The 16,237-nt window shown below is 37.6% G+C and overlaps 1 protein-coding gene across 8 annotated transcripts in view; it reads left to right on the top strand.

Annotated features, from left to right (window-relative positions):
- The window catches only part of SOX6 (SRY-box transcription factor 6), a 368,657-nt gene that overhangs the window by 339,226 nt on the left and 13,194 nt on the right, over window positions 1-16,237 (top strand). For 6 of the 8 annotated variants that reach the window (XM_066187618.1, XM_066187613.1, XM_066187615.1 and 3 more), the window contains 2 exons: window positions 12,212-12,445; window positions 15,071-15,287. In XM_066187618.1, coding sequence (XP_066043715.1) covers window positions 12,212-12,445; window positions 15,071-15,287 — 451 coding nt within the window. The remainder of the gene's footprint in view (window positions 1-12,211; window positions 12,446-15,070; window positions 15,288-16,237) is intronic. The other 2 variants (XM_066187620.1, XM_066187619.1) reach the window with 1 other exon arrangement.

Genomic DNA, 16,237 nt, shown 5'->3' with positions numbered 1-16,237 from the left:
GTTTTCAGTACTGAAATGTAGCTAACAGGGATGGACACACCAAGACAGCTTTGAATGTAGCTATAAGCTAAAATCTCTCTTGAACATGACTGACATACATCAGCTGACCAGTGTGTAGAGTATAGTCAGGAGTCACTGGTAAGCCCTGTTTAAGTTTCACATCAGAAAACTTATGTAATACTAAAAAAAGTATTGAAATATTTAGCATACTTAATACTAAAGTATCTAGTTCTCAGTTATTGAGAATATTGGGTGATGTGAATAAGTTTTTTTGGTTCAAGTTCTAGAAGAAGATTTTCCTTTCACAGATGCTGATTTTTGGGCAATGGTGCTGCTTCTTTTGAATTGTGGAATGTGCTCAGTGTTTAGGGATCCTTCTGGTTTTGTGGATGTGGTCAGATTCTTTGGAAATTTGTAGGAAGTGTGTTAGGATTTTGTTTTCTAGTAGGTAGAAATCTACAGGGTAGACCTAACCTTCCTGTTGACAATTACTGATTTTGCCTTAGCTCAGGTTGCATTGTGGTGTCCTTCAGCAGTCATGTCCAGAGATTCAAATTCCATCAAGACCTGATCTACATTCCTAACAAAGAATTGGATCTATTAAAATGTAATTTTCTTGATTGGATCCTAGGCTCAGGGCAAAAACATCTGAATGTTATTGTTTTGCCACTGTCTCACAGTGGGATTTTGTAAAAGAGAAAAAACTTATCTGTATCTGGTTTTCCTTATTGAAAATAAGATGTATTACAAAGGTGAATTAATTTTTAGAAAGCAAATAGAAATAGATGAAAATGCCTTATTAGTACTTAACATTTAGTTCCAGGTTCATTCATGTTGATATTTTAAAATCAGGGGCTTGTGAATTGAATATTTGGCCTCACAGTTTGCCATTTGGAAAAACAGACAGAGTTCTGGATCCTGTTTTGATGTTTTCATTCACATTTTTCACACTGTAGTTTTCTTGATTCTGTAAACCTTGTGTTTAGCACGTGCTGCTTCTTTCTTTGATACTATTCCACCAGTGTGTGCTAAGCATGGACCTGAAAGATAGGTACGTGTCTGCTAGTTTAGATAGAAACAGTTTTAAATAATATGGTGGGATCTGTCTATCTACTTTGTCTGTATCTCTGCATTTATTTGTCCTTGTATGAAACTAAAGAGATTTTTCAAAGTCTCCCAGAGAGAGGATAACTTTTGCTATGAAACCTAGCTGTAAAGTCAGTTCTTAGAGTCCTCAGCATGGGATTGGCACCAGCCCATTTCCTTAAATTCACTGATTTACTGTCTGAGTCTTTAGTGCCTGTGTCCTCCCTTTGCAATGCTTGCTGTCTCTTCAACTTGTAAATTCCTTGGGTTAAAGACTATTCCTTGGGTTTTCTATATAGCAAATCATGGTTAGAGATTACACAGATTTAAGCTTTATCTGTGTGTTCCTGGTATCTTTGAATCATGCTCCAAGTAAACTAAACTTGCAAGCCAGCTGCAAGCTGGATAGCCATTGGTAATTGACTGGTTCCAGTAGTAAGGCCTAGCTTAATGTTATTAATTCTAGTTCAGGTTTTGGTCTGAACCTGATTTTGGATTTCAATCCAGGCTTGGATTGAGGAAAAGCTGACCTCATCTTTTAGAAGAACATATTCCAATTCATCAGGAAGCTTAAGAACCCAGTTCTGCAGCATTTCAGAGGATGGATTTGTTGTCCAACATACAAAGTCAATGAATAGCCCAAGATTCCCTGCAGTTAACAGTCAACAGTCTGTCTTTTTATGTGCAGGAAGTTAGCTCTTCCCATTCATATTTGACTTGAGCTAGCCATGTTGCAAGGACTGTTGTAGCAAAATGGGAGATTCTACCTGTCCAAAAGCAAGGGGAATTAAATGGTAGAGAAAGAAATGGTGTTTAGGCATCATCAAATATTTAACCAGTTGCCAGAACATGGTAAAGAGTAGTTGTAATTGCATCAGCAGCAGTGAATGTGGAATCATGTGAGGGAGAGGAGTGATTTAAGTGAGGAAAGACAGGGAGGGTGGAACATGGGAGGAACATGAGAAAACTGAGATACTAGGGGAGCATGAGCTGATCTCTAAGGCTGAGGAAAAAATGCCACCAATTTCTGTCCATCTGCCGAAGTGTCATTTCCTCCCTCCCTGGCAAGAGAGCAGATATCATGACCAATGCCTGGCTTTTGCACACCTATTAGGTGTATTATTGAAAAGGAGCACCTCTACTATATGCTCAAAGCCTCAACAACCTCATACACGACCCATAGCAAATCATTGCTTATACAAAAGGTGAGGGTTTCTTCTCTACTTCAGCAAAGGTTGGCTTTGAGCAGCTGAAGAGTCAGGTGAAAGGGAACCACATATTTGCAGCCAGATCGACCTTGGCAGGCTGCCAAGATGATCCAGACCTGTGAGGTAACTTGTTTAACACCCTCCTGTGCAGAGGTGTAAACAGCAGGTAGCACAGGCAGGGGAAAAGCATCACCTACTTTTGTGACAGTGCTCCGTAAATACCGGAGGAAAGAATTCCTCTCCATGCCAGAATTTGTCGCACGTAAATATTTGTAATAGTTGCTATGGAAGTTGAGAGGAGAAAGATGAAAATCAGAAAACAGTGAAAGCTGTCTGAAAACAAAGAAGTGTATCCAGAGAGTAAGTTCAAGTACTGGAATTTTTATTGCCCTGAATTCTCACTATAGGCCTTTGATTGCAAAAACACCACCCCAAAACAAAACAAAAAAAACCCCCAACAAACCCAAATCCAGTAATTGTATTTAAACATAAAATAACTTACTATATTAATAAGTCCAAATGTGGCCTTCGTTAATTGTAATGGCCATTTTTAACATCCATGAATCTGATTGTGCCTGATACTTTAGTGTTCTCCTTAAGTTTTTCAGAAAAACTTACAACAGATAGGAATCTGGGATGAAGTACTTAGGCATGGTATTTCAGTTGTGTTGAATGAGGTTCGGTGCTTCAGCCCTGGAGTAACTCAACATCTGCAGATTTTTTCAAGGAACAGGATGTCTTTAAGATCCACCCCATCACTTTTCTGATGGCAACCATTCCATGCATCTCATTGTTGCCAGCATCCCCATAACATTTTAGAGGGGGGACTGAAAAACCTGTGCTGGGAGTGTGTGGACTGATCTTTCCATAGAAACCTATTCCTCTCAAGACACTAATATTTAACATATAGTATGCTTCTCATTTTCAGAATAACAAATCTGGGTATCTTCCACAACTGTTAACTTTTGATTTTCAACTGTCTGAGGTATTTTTTTCCTACTGCTAAAAATAAGGTGTTCTTATCTTACATTTCCAAGCTACAGTAATTGACTCTTGTAGAATAGTATCTTAATTTAAGAAATTACACTTAGGATTTTTGATGTTGTACAATACAGCAGTTCTACAATGCCCTGAGTTTTCAACAGGGGTACCTATTAGCACAGTTATTACTAAGAGCTTTTCACAATTTCCATTATATAGTAAAATATTATTTTCAGGAATTTAGAAAGTGGCTGTAAAAAGCAACTGTGGGCTGCAGTTTTACACAGAAAATCTTCGCCCATGAGAAAATTATTGTCACAAATGCTGAAAGCATCAGTCAGTACGCGTAGCTATTTTTAGGTGGACTGACTGAAAAATTAAATATAGTAATTCAGTGGTTTAAAGCATTTTTTCACACTCATGTACAGCCACCAGGTGTAAAACACCCTGTGGTCCTGAATCTCTGAGGGTTTCTTGGTAGTGCTCCAATATGACAAAAGGAGCTTGAAGCTCCATAAAATTGTGTAAAATTTCCAGGCACAACTGAAACTGAATTTTCAGCTGATGGAGAAAGCTACCATTATATCATACTGAGTGAAGGAGGGAGGAATCTTGCCCTCTTCCTTAAATCCTTGAGCACGGGGAGTGGAGCAGAAATATGAATACAGGAAAGAACATCATATATTCTGGCTAAGCATGAGCAATTGGTACAGATTCAAACAAGCTCTCTTTGTACAACTGTCTATTTTTCTAAGTCTAAAATGTGAACCATTTTCTCCTCCAGGAGCCTCAGTATCTCAGAAATAGAAAAGTGGTTAGGATAATTTGCCTTTCTTCCATGTAGTTATGCAAAGTGTCTAAGCAAGTGCCTAGTGAAGAACTTGGTAGCAAGGGGAAAATATTCCCTTAATTTGTACTTTGATCTAATTTCACAGGATCAGTGGTCTGAATAGTGTGTAGTGTGAGCATTGCAACATCTTCATAAATTCTGCAAATAATAAATGATTGTGTTTTCAATTTGGCAGGGGTGCTTTCACAGGAATTAAAAAAAAAGAAAAGTAAATTTTCATGTAAACCTCTATTTCATGGCATGCACTATATTTTTTTATCCAAACCATGTAAATGTTGTCATATATTGAGACACTCCATTGCCATATTCGTGAAAACATCTTCCTGGTTTTGCTCACAAATCCCAAATGTCCAGGGGTACCTTACTTGAAATTAGCCTGAAGAACAGCTCCTGTTATCATGCTGCTTTTGTTTCTTTCTCTTCATGGTATATTATTTGCTAATTACATTATCAGTTGTTGTACCCCATGTGAAAGGCAAGAAGAGAAGGCATATGCATATCCTAGCCGTGGTTCCTTGCTAACTACTGACACGGCAAGTGAAAACAGCTAGCACTTGGTGGAAGGAATTAGTTATATTGATACAAAGAATGATGTTGCATCATTCAGAAAGTGAAAAATTATTGAAGATTGAATGCAGGAAATGGGTCACTAAAGCAGTGGCTGCAACACATTTTAAAATCTTTTGCTAAGTATTCTGCATATCTTAATATCACGTAATTTGAGGAAGGTGGTTTTGTAAAAACCTCTCCCATTGTTAAACATAATTCCCTTTTACAAACTACATTGTACTTAAGCTTTTAAAAATCATTGTTTTGGAAAAGAACATGGGAGCAAGCAGAAAACAGTGTTCGGCCACACCTTGACCAATGCATCCATCAAATATGAAGTCAGCCTGCCTTCTTTCTCTGTCCTTAATTCCTGTCTGTCATTTCTCCATCTTAAAACAAAACAAAGCATTGACTGTAGTATGAATGGGTCACTATGGCCCTTGTTCAAACAGGACTTTTTCAACAAAAAAGCTTTTAGGGATGACTGAAGACTGCAGAATTAGCCCCTGTGTTTTAAATTAATGTTGTGTTTTCTGGATGTTCTAGGTGACACTCATGTCATGAGAAATTTGAAATGATGTGAATAACAGCTACACTGGCAGGCTGTTACTTTTATGGAAACATTTTTATGTTAAATAGATTAGTGCATTCTTCTTTGTATTGCTATGACTTTGAATATGATTATATAGTAACAATAATTGCTTAGCTGGTAGACCGCCTGTTTCTTTGTGAAAAATAAAATCAAATCCATAGATCTTGTCAGATACCTAATAATAATTGTTATTTTTTTTTTTCTCTTGGACTGGGCTGTTTCATCCATGATTTTCCATTCTGTGGGGCTCTATTTTCCTCAGCTGAGTATAAAATACCAAAGGGAAACAACAACATTTGTGAATTGAATAATGTGGGTTGTTGTTAGATCTGATGACTGGCAATCCCTTACTTTTGGCATCATTACTTAGGCTGAAAAACTTTCAACTTAAATTTGATTCATATTTCTTTTCTATCAATAATATTAATGTCAGAAAGGGGTTGTTAGCATTTAAGTATCTGTGAAGGGTCTTGAAGTCTGCAAGTGGCACATGATTGAAAAATACGATGGCACTTAAACACCTCCCTAAGTTTATAGTAGAGACTTCTTCTTCATCCCAATTTCTCTATAGATGTTTCATGGATTTTCACAGAATAACTCTTATGTTAGACCACATGTGTGACTATGTCAACCACCAGGAGCTAAAGTCAGGCCTCAAGCCTTAATTCGTTCAGTTAATTCCCATTTAATTTAAAGCACTATTCTATTGTTTTAGCTATAGTCCATGCCAAGTTTCCATGAGGGTTAGCTTTGCCATAGAATGTGGTCAAGAAATCTAAACTGTTTGTGTAAGCCATCAAGCAAGTAGCTGCATTGAGCAGTTTTAATTCATTTAAATAGCACAGATTTGGGCACGGCTGGCTGTGGAGCATGGATGTGCTAGCAGCTTATTTAGGATTATTGTTTTGGTATTTATTAGGGCACAGCTAATAATTCAGCTTTAAACACTGGTGAGGGAACTGGTGGAGCTGAGAACAGTTGCTTTGATTTCACATGCAGCAGATATTCCACTCTTAATTTTAGCTTTAGGCTTTCAAGTGGGGAAAGATGTATATGCAGGTTGTGAGTATGGCTGTGAAAACTGGTGCTGGGTTTTAATTGAGATTAAGTATTTTGCCTGCATATGTAAAACAAATGTACTAAAAAAAGTAAACTCGCTGCCACCAAAACTGAAAACAAGGCACTCTGGAAAATATATGCTGATATATAACGGGCTAGAATTTCCTTCATTTTGCAAAGCCACGAGCCACATGCATCAGCTCACCACAAAGTCATTAGGTCTTTTTAAACTCAGATGAAAAACATTAACAAATACCACAAAAGGCTTTAGTATGGCCCCTTTGTTCATTCACATATGGCAGTTTATAACTCCTGCACCACTTGGGTCGTGTGTTTGTTTAAGCTGCCTCCATCAGGCTGGCCCTGAAAGAACAAAAGACATCTTGAGCGATCCTAAGCAGGAAATGGGCTAATCTAAACATGGCTTGTGACACTATAAGTAGAATAGAAAGGGGAGGGATTGATTAGTCATTAATGTCCAATTGACTCCATATGGATGTTGCAATAATAAGGCCTTTTTCAGTGCAGTAGCGGAGTTATTGAATTAGAGGTTTATGTTTCCTCAGAGCTGACCTTAGGGAATTCCCGGTTAGTTCTTCTTGTTGATGTTTTAAAGAGAATGGAGTCTCTTGGCAGGAAAAAAAGAAGTCTTATCATAACCAAGTGCTGCTTGGATGTAGCTAACCTGTGCTACAGTATATTCCCACCTCTTAGTATTTACTTAGTGCATTTCAGAGCCCTTGCAGGTGAAAAATTTTAGAGGACATTTAAATATTGCAGTATTTCATGAATTGCTTGTGGCTTTCCCAGTTTTTCTCCCCATTCATTCACTGACACGCAGCCTGTGAGAAATGTTCATTGCTCCAATTGCGGCTGAATAATATTTGTTTAGCATTTGGAACAAAAGCTGCCTGACAAACAGGACATTTGTGTCACCCCTGTTCCAAACCTAGCCATGTTTCCAAGTGGGTATTTTGCCAGTGATGACAAGACATGCCAGTAAAGACAACAGTTCATGGGCATCCATTTATGTTGCCTCTCTTGCTGATAATAAAGAATGAGAAAATCTGACTGGTGTTGGGGATGAAGAAATAAGAGGCAGGCAAGGGGCAAAACAGATAAATGTTACTCAACAACTGCTACATGTCACTTAGATTACAGTGAAGTAGTAGTAATTCTTGTAACTTTCTCTAAAATTGAAAACCCAAAATATTAGTTAAATGACAACTCTTGTGTTCTAATCTTGCCAAAGCTGCTCTTTCCTTTCTGTTCTTTCCATATTTGTCTTTTTCTATTTGATTTTAAGTACTGGTTTATGTTTCACAAAGGCTGCATTTGTCTGTACACAGGTCAAGAGCAGCACAGGGGACTGCCAAGCCGGTTTTTCATTCCCCCTTTTTTATGGCATGTCCATGTTTATGAGTAACCCATGTCTTGCAGTAAAAGAGTGACTCCTGATTGCATGTTTTTCAGGTTCCGGTCTCTGCAGTGCTAGTTGTATTACCACAGACAGGGCCAGATATTTTGGAGGTCACAATCAGTCTTTTCCAATCTAGGCAAATATGTCACCTCATCTTAATGAATAACTGATGATAGGAGCTTTACTACTAACCAGTCATTTTCATACCAGGAACCTAGACAGATTGTCTTGATTTCTATGTATCCTATCTTGGTGCGTGTCCATGGAAGGTGATCTGCAGTATATGCTCTAGATTAGCCAGATTCATTATCCAGGGGGAAGCCAGGGGAAATGTATCACTTCTAAGATGAATCAATGGCCATAGTGTGAAGAGTAATAAAGGAATAGCAGGGTGAGTGATAAAAATCTCTTTCTTTTTTGCTGTCACTTCTTTTCTCTCTTTTCCCCATCTTTTTCTCAGCCTTTTTTTTTTCTTTTTTTTTTTTTTTCTCCTTTCTGTCACATCTATTGTTGTTTTTTTTCTGGTAACATGTAAAGGCCCAGTCTCAGGTTTTGTTGTAGATGATGTGCAAAACAGAAGGTAAACCCACATCCCAGTGAAGAGAGTAGGATTAACCCTATTGTGGCCAAGATTTCAGGAGGCATGCTCAGGGATGATGCCTGTCCTAAAATTAATTTTATTAGTAAATGTAAGAAACTCAGATAAAGGCAGGAATAAATAAATAAACAATGTAACAGGAAAAAGGCAGGAATTAATTAATAAACAATGTAACAATTGTTATTTTATGTTTCTTAACACGTATTTGACGTGAGGATATTTATCTTGATGATTGGATTCTTTTATCTTTTTTAGTGTTCTCCGATTAGAGAGGTCTTTAGAAATGAAAATATTGCTAGAAATTATTTTCATGAAGCTGTAGCACTTTTAGATTTATTCTGGGGCGTTCTTTGCCTCAGTATTGACCCTAGTATGGAATCCAGCTTTTACAGAAGGGTTGCCTGCCATGTATCCACAAAGAAAGATCACTCTTCTTTAATCTGATTTTAATTTTAAATCATCAAAGTTATGGCAAGTTGAGCTAATGCAAAGGATCTAGGAAGTAAGGCAGTGAACACATCCAGAAGCTAAAAATGTCACTTTGAGGACAGCCCCTGTCTTTAGGTCAAAATATAGAGTTCTTTGCCAACTAAGCCACTAGGGCAGCCAAACTGTACTGCTTTTGCAATAATTATAAATTCTGACCAGACTCTTAATTCTGAAAATCCCTCCCCCTGTGATTGCAGTATGAACAGTAACTGGCAGATAGAGCATTGGCTGCCATAGAGAGAAAATTACCAATTCCTTCTCTTGTCTTGCCCTTCACTAGTACTACATTTCCATCTTATCTTTTATTTTAGATTTATTAGTTATTAGAATTCCCTGAAAACATTTTCAGAAAGGTTTAGAACACTTACTTCTTTGCACTTGCATATACATTTTCGTTAATAATTTCAGGTGTCTCTTTGAGCCTCTGTCAGTACTAACTACAATTATCACAATAGGAAAAAAACTCCGTGCTTTGTTAAATCTGTTGAAATTGTTTTTATAGGGCACAATAAAGTCAAAATATCTCCTTGACAGGATGAAGTACCTAAGAACAACAAGCTTGAAAGCTTGTTCTTATGTGTTTCAACTTGTAAAACCTCACTGACCATATGTGTATTTGTATCATTAGCCCCTCTTTCTAATCTAAAAAGCTACTGAGACCTTCTGACTTCCTGCATAGAATCCCATGCTGCAGGAACTATTTTATTGTAATGCTTTATATGCTGAATATAATTCTGTGGTTCTGAGACAGAAGAGCATGAAGATGATATTGCTTTAGTTATTTGCAGAAATTCATTTTGCAAATGCTTTTGTGATGGCCTATAGGTCAGCTTGCAAATATTTCCCCAGAGATCAAGCTTTAAGAACATCAACTCTTTGGCTGTTTTTTCAAGTCCTTCAAGTATGGACTTGCATAAAGCAGATGCAGCCAGAGTTGACCTTCTTGGGATGGTTGTAATTTATTAGTCCAAGTAAGATTTGTTTTCTAACATAACCTTTTTATGAAAACAGGTAATTTATAGTAGTTTTCTGCTTTTTTTTTTTTTTGCCTTTTTTTTCCTTTGTTTATTTTCATTATATTTGGATTATATCCATATTAAAAAGCTACCTATAATCTTGCTCCCAGTGAAACTACTCTTTATCTGCATTAGGACTGAAAAGTCCAAAATTGTGTTAGAAAGAGGTAAAGACAAACTCTTCTTTAGTTGTAGTGGATAAGTACCTTTGGGAAAGTAAAAGACGGAAAGACATCCTATGGACTTAAATATGTCTTTTCTGTGCTGTGAGTAGAGCAGCTGAAAAACAAATTATAACTTTCACATAAATAACAATTTAATTTTTTTTTGTCACTGGCTTCCTAATTGCCCACATACTAGTAACATATTTTTATTACATTATCTTATAGGATAGAACAACAGTTACATGTTATGTTTGACTTTTCTCAATTAAATAGTTCTTTGTCACAATAAATATTTTAGTGTTGACTTACTATTTTTGCAACTTATTGCAGTTTCTAAACAAGTACATCCTCTCTCAAAGTATGGTATCTTTGATATGTTTGTGGTCCAAGGCTTCTGGCTTCTGGCAACAATGGACAGAGCCTCATTAACCATTCACCCTCTCAACTGGTCCTACCTGCAGGTCACTCTGCCAAACTGCTCTTCCCTTCTGCCATAAAAAGCTGACTGCAGCCTCCTGCAAATGCAGAACACCTGTGGCACGGTGCTTAACTTAGAACAGTGTTAAAACAGTTTTGCAGCTCACATTTGCCACAAACCTGTCTTCTTTTATGTGCACGCACGTTAGTATACAAATTGCCAAATTGGTGTCAGTTGTAAAGTAATGGTGTTGGAGGCATCATAAATTACCAGGGTGATCCTCAGGAGAAGACACTGCTGTATGTGAATGAGTGCTTTGCTCTCAGGGTAATGTATGTCTTCATCTGGCCCAGTAGTCAGCATATTGCCCTGTGTTGATGGATATAGTCAGCGTGAAACTACACTACATTTCACTGCACAATAAACATGGCTGTCAACACCATATAAAGCAAAATCAATTTATCCTGTATGGTCAGTGCGTTTTAAATGAAATTAATGTACTGTGGACCTGGTGGCAAAAAAGGTAGTGTATTAGTTATGCATCCTCTATTTTAGGGCCCCTTTTTCATGCAAATGTGTTTCTTGTATGGAATTTATAAGAAGGTATGCCTATATAATGCTTTCACTCTGAATTAGAGAAACTGATTTTTGCACAACCAAAAACTTGTGCCTGTATTCAGGAAAACTGCAGCGTTTTGTTTTACTCACTGTAAAGAATTAATCTTATATTATTTGGCAAATAAATTCATGTTGGTAGCTGTAGTAGTTTATAAAAAGAAAAAGGAGGCCTATTGCTGTACTAATTTCTTGTCAAGTATCTTGCCTTTTCAAGGTATTAAATTATATGACCATTTAGATGAGGTAAAAGACTAAGTATGTCACTATCCCACTGTAAAAACTGTTTGCCTCTTTTTATAGCTAAGGTATAACTCTAGAAACATATATTATCATCACAATTGCAGAAGTTTTCCCCAGTAAAGGCATGCCTTGGTAATCTGTTTCTCCCATAGTAATTAGTTCTACACCTCAGTTCTGTGATCTCTAACCCCCCCATGAGGCTTTGTTGTTTGTGGTCAGGAGGCAGGGGTGGATACATTCAAAAACCCAGTTAGGGTTGGCTTGTACAAGCTGAATAGATGGCAGATAAAGACAGGACACTGGGATACACTGAGGCACAGCAGGAATGGAGCTGGAGTGATTGTCTCCCACTCTGGAGGCTCCACTGTGCTGTGCATGTACCTGTTGGAGACAAACAGTTTAATTAAATATATGTGGTTCAAATGCTCCAAAGCACATCTTAAATTCAGTCAAAGCAGATGCAACTTGGAAATATTCAGCTCCAAAAATATCTGATCCATACAAATGGCAGCATGTACCTGGTGCACTGTATAATTTATTATATTAAATGTTTGGCGTGTGCTTCATAGCAAAGTCATTGTCAACAGGCCTACATCGGTTTGGATTTTCAAATGTAACTTCTTATGTGACTTTTGTTGAGCTTTCAGAGAATGTGTTTTATGGTAAAACCTCAAATGAAAACTTTATCAAGTCTCTGTGTCTTAATTGAAGGAACAGCAGTGCAGTTTGTTTCCTCAGGGTGGTGTTGGGTCATCTCAGGTGGGCTAGCCTGGCCAGTTACACTGAAGCCACGGGCCGGCCCATCTCTCTCTCTCTCATATAGACCAAAAGAGGCTAAAATAAGCACAGCACTGAAAGCGCTTTCCTAACCCACGTAATAATGTTTTGCATCCATCTTGTTTCCTCCTGCCCTGACGCCACAGGGAGTAAAGCAGTGAATGGCTCTGCAGCTAAACTACAGCAGTATTATTGTTGGCCAACAGGAGGGGCCACGGTGGCTGAAGCCCGGGTCTACCGGGACTCGCGGGGCCGCGCCAGCAGTGAGCCCCACATCAAGCGGCCGATGAACGCCTTCATGGTCTGGGCCAAGGATGAGCGCCGGAAAATCCTCCAGGCCTTCCCCGACATGCACAACTCCAACATCAGCAAAATCCTAGGTGAGTGCGGGGCAACGGGCGACAGGTTGTGTTGGCAGGTTTGGATTAGATATTTGGAAGAAATTGTTTGCTGTGAGGGTGGTGAGGCCCTGGCACCGGTTGCCTGAGAAGCTGTGGGTGTCCCATCCCTGGAAGTGTCCAAGGCCAGGTTGGATGGGGCTCTGAGCAACCTCATCTAGTGAAAGGTGACCCTGCCCATGGCAGTGGGGTTAGAACTGTATGATCTCTACAGTCTCTTCCAACCCAAACCATTCTACAGTTCTGTGAACCTCTCTAATTTTAGGACTTTTTTTCCTTTTTTTGGAGATTTTCACCATAATTGGAATTACTGAAACTTACAGAAATGAAGTTTCATGGCTTGTTTTAATTTTCATTCTCTTTCATTTTCCTTTCTGCCTCTTCCCTAATATTTATCTTTATTCTCAAAAAAAATTTTATTCTCTTGTTTTTATTCACAACAGCAGTCACAACATGCTTTAAAACTTAGTAGAATTGAAAAGGAATGTTTTGTGAAATCTGTTGTAAGAGCATGTCTCCATAAAGTCCCAGTAATTGCAAGATCCCATTAGAATGCACCTGAACTCTGAATCTCCTGAATGCAAAAGGGGGCTTGCATTATCCCAGTAAATAATGGGATAAAGTTAAAAAAGTACAAAATCAAAATCAGAGGTTTATGCCAGACAGTGCGATGTCAAAGAAAGAAACCTGGCACAGTTCAAAAGACCTGTACATGCAAACCTCACATCCAAAACGAAGTTTGGTTCAAAATGTTGCAATGTTTAAAAAGCTAACCACTAGAAGCATGCAATTAAAATATTGCTTAGGTAAAAGACACCATAGTTAATATTTAATTTTTATAGATTGGGACAATTGGGGAATATTCCATGGGTTTTATTTTGCCACTGTGCAAATAAATGGACTAATTTTTGAGAAATTTTGATTTGCTTTTTAGGACCCCTCCAGAGAATTAGAAACATACGTGAGAATGAGTGGTGAAAAGTTAAAACCTACATTTGCTTTCTGAGTCTTTGAAGTGAAAGACAGATTCCAAATGTAGCTCATAATAAATAAAAGTAAAAAATCAAGTTTCCTCTGTAATCATTTTATTGTAAACTCTGAGTTCAAATACATACTTAGCAAAGTTTGTTGCATGTTAGTTCAATCAGAGGCAAGAATACATAGAAATAAATGTTGCTTTGTCCTAAAACTTCCAAAACCTTTCTTATTAGTTCTCATATTTTTGTCTACCATATAAGTAAGTTATATGAATAGCCTTTCAGTTTTGTATAAAACCTTCACTGTTTCAGTGTTGGCAGCTGTAGGGAATCTATATTATTTGTGTGCATTCTGTGAAAAAAACTATTAGGAGCATAGTAACTGTATTCATTAAAGTGTAAACTTCCAGCATAAATATTTCAGAAGTGCCAGCAATTGAGCGTTTGTTAACCATGGAATTAACCTGTCAGTATCTGCTCTGACACAAAAATAAGTCTATGTCCATATAATATCTGTGCAACTTTTCCAGGACAATGAGAAAAGAGGCTGAATTATTAGAACTGACACAGAATATTGCTGGCTGCGGATAATATTAATACAACTTTTCCATTTGTTGATGTTTGAAAAATGTTGGTAAAAGAATAGCTTCCACCCACGTTTACCACAGCTGTAATCGTTTTATTCATCTAAAAGACACCAAAAAGCTATTTTCTGCATTTCTTACTCCTGTCTCTATTCAAGTGTTTAGATAGCTCCTTACAAACAATACAAGAGATCTGAATACTTTTGCCTCTTCCTGTGTACACTGTGTTAATTTTTTTACTTTTTTATTGGTGCAGCTTTCAATGAGAGTTTACAGTACCTGAAGTGCTGTATATAGTTACAGTGTGCTTTCTGTTTTACTTTTTTTATCTTTCCAGCCTGAGTTTGTAAAATGTAACTTTCTCGATTTCAGTTCTGTGTGCTTATTACATCTGTCTGGAAAATAATATGAACAATAGAATTTAAAATAGGTGTCAGTATTATTCCAAGCTTATATCAGAAGTTCAGTAAACTTAAGATGTCCAGACAGCAAGGGATTGTTCATGATTTTGCTGAATCTATAAGGTTTGATACTTTTTTTCCTGCTACATAGCAAGTTATTAATATCTATTAGCAGGAGTGTATAAACCAAATTCGCATAAAAATATCAAAGAAGCCTGTGTCCCTAGGCAATGTGTTAGGCTTTTAACAGTGAAAGTATGGCTGCAGACTTTCCTTAACCATCATACTGTGCGTGGCATTACAGAGGTATAGAATTACTCACAGATTAATGCTCTTATTGTAAAAAATTAAGTAGTCTATTTGGCAGCACGAGGCTGAGATTTTGAGACTTAGCTATTGATTTTAAGTGCACCCTACTTAATAGAGATTTACGTATGCTTGGTCTGCAGCAATATCTGAAAGTCAGGATTCTTTTAAGTGTCTGAGGTTGTGCAAGCCAATATATGCACAGACTGATGTAAATTTAAATCGGTTTATTCAACGAACTTAATTAAAATTTATTATGGCGAGGAAGCACATTGAATTGTGTATGCGTAAAGCTAAACCTGCACCACTTGAGCACTCACTGACACTATGTGTCCACAGGATCTCGCTGGAAGTCCATGTCAAATCAAGAGAAGCAACCTTACTACGAGGAGCAGGCACGACTAAGTAAAATCCACCTAGAAAAGTACCCCAATTACAAGTACAAGCCTCGACCAAAACGTACCTGCATTGTGGATGGGAAGAAGCTGCGCATTGGTGAATACAAGCAGCTGATGAGGTCTCGAAGACAAGAGATGAGGCAGTTTTTTACCGTAGGGTGAGTACAATTGTTGTGATTGTTTTCCAGGACAGAGCATGCTGCTTGAAGCCAAATAGACTTATTTGTTTTAAGTCACTGACTAATGTCGTTTAGAGGGAAAGGATTTGAACCGGTAAGACCTTATTAAAAACATAAGATGGAATATGGAGCTGTCAGCTTGCTTCTGAATGCTGATTGTGGGACTGATTGTGGAATTCTTTAAAGTCAAAAGAAGTTGTTTCCCATTAGCCTGAAAGGCTTGAATCATGTCTTTTGTGAGTTTTTAGTAAGCTAATCCATTCTGGCTTAGTAATGACTCCAGCATCATTTCCTAAATTAAGAAAAGAACAAAGAGAAAAACACAAAGGATTATTCCTGTGGTGAATAAGGAGTCAGGAGAAGGGGAAAAGGGAAAGGAGTAATAGCAGTTGCATGAGGGGCACACATGAATGAATGATATGGTATGAAGCTATGAGGAATTTTTTTATATATGGAACTGTGTAAAAAAATATTTCTTTAAAAAATAAGTTTTAGAAAGAGCCTTTCAAATAGTGCATAGATAGACTGGGTAGATTTATAAGTCAAAATATATGGCCCAGGAAGATCCTGGCACAGTTTTAACAACATTGTGTGTGTTTTAGTGGTATTTCCTCTAGTGTTCAGCAGAGAAAGCAGTGATATGAAACATCTACAGGCTAAAGATAACAAAAGTCCAGTGAAACAACTGCACCATAACTGATTTCTCTCTCCTGTTTTTTTATGAATTAATCTGTGATGCTCAGTGCTCTAACACAATGTTTCTGGTGATTTACAAGGACTCTAAGAGCTGTCTCCAGTGCCAGCCTTTCCAAATTCACAATGTTCTGCTTATTTCTCTAATCACAATAGTCTCCTTTTGTTGGGTACTTCACTACCAGATAATTGACCTTGACGTCGATTATGTGCCCTCATTTTTGGCTTGGGATGCA

This window comes from Chamaea fasciata, unplaced genomic scaffold, assembly GCF_029207755.1.
Source record: "Chamaea fasciata isolate MVZ Bird 193981 ecotype frontalis unplaced genomic scaffold, bChaFas1.0.hap1 SCAF_7, whole genome shotgun sequence".
Taxonomy (NCBI): Eukaryota; Metazoa; Chordata; class Aves; order Passeriformes; family Sylviidae; genus Chamaea; species Chamaea fasciata.
Note: the sequence above shows the minus strand (reverse complement) of the source record. Positions and strands in the feature narration are given on the sequence as shown.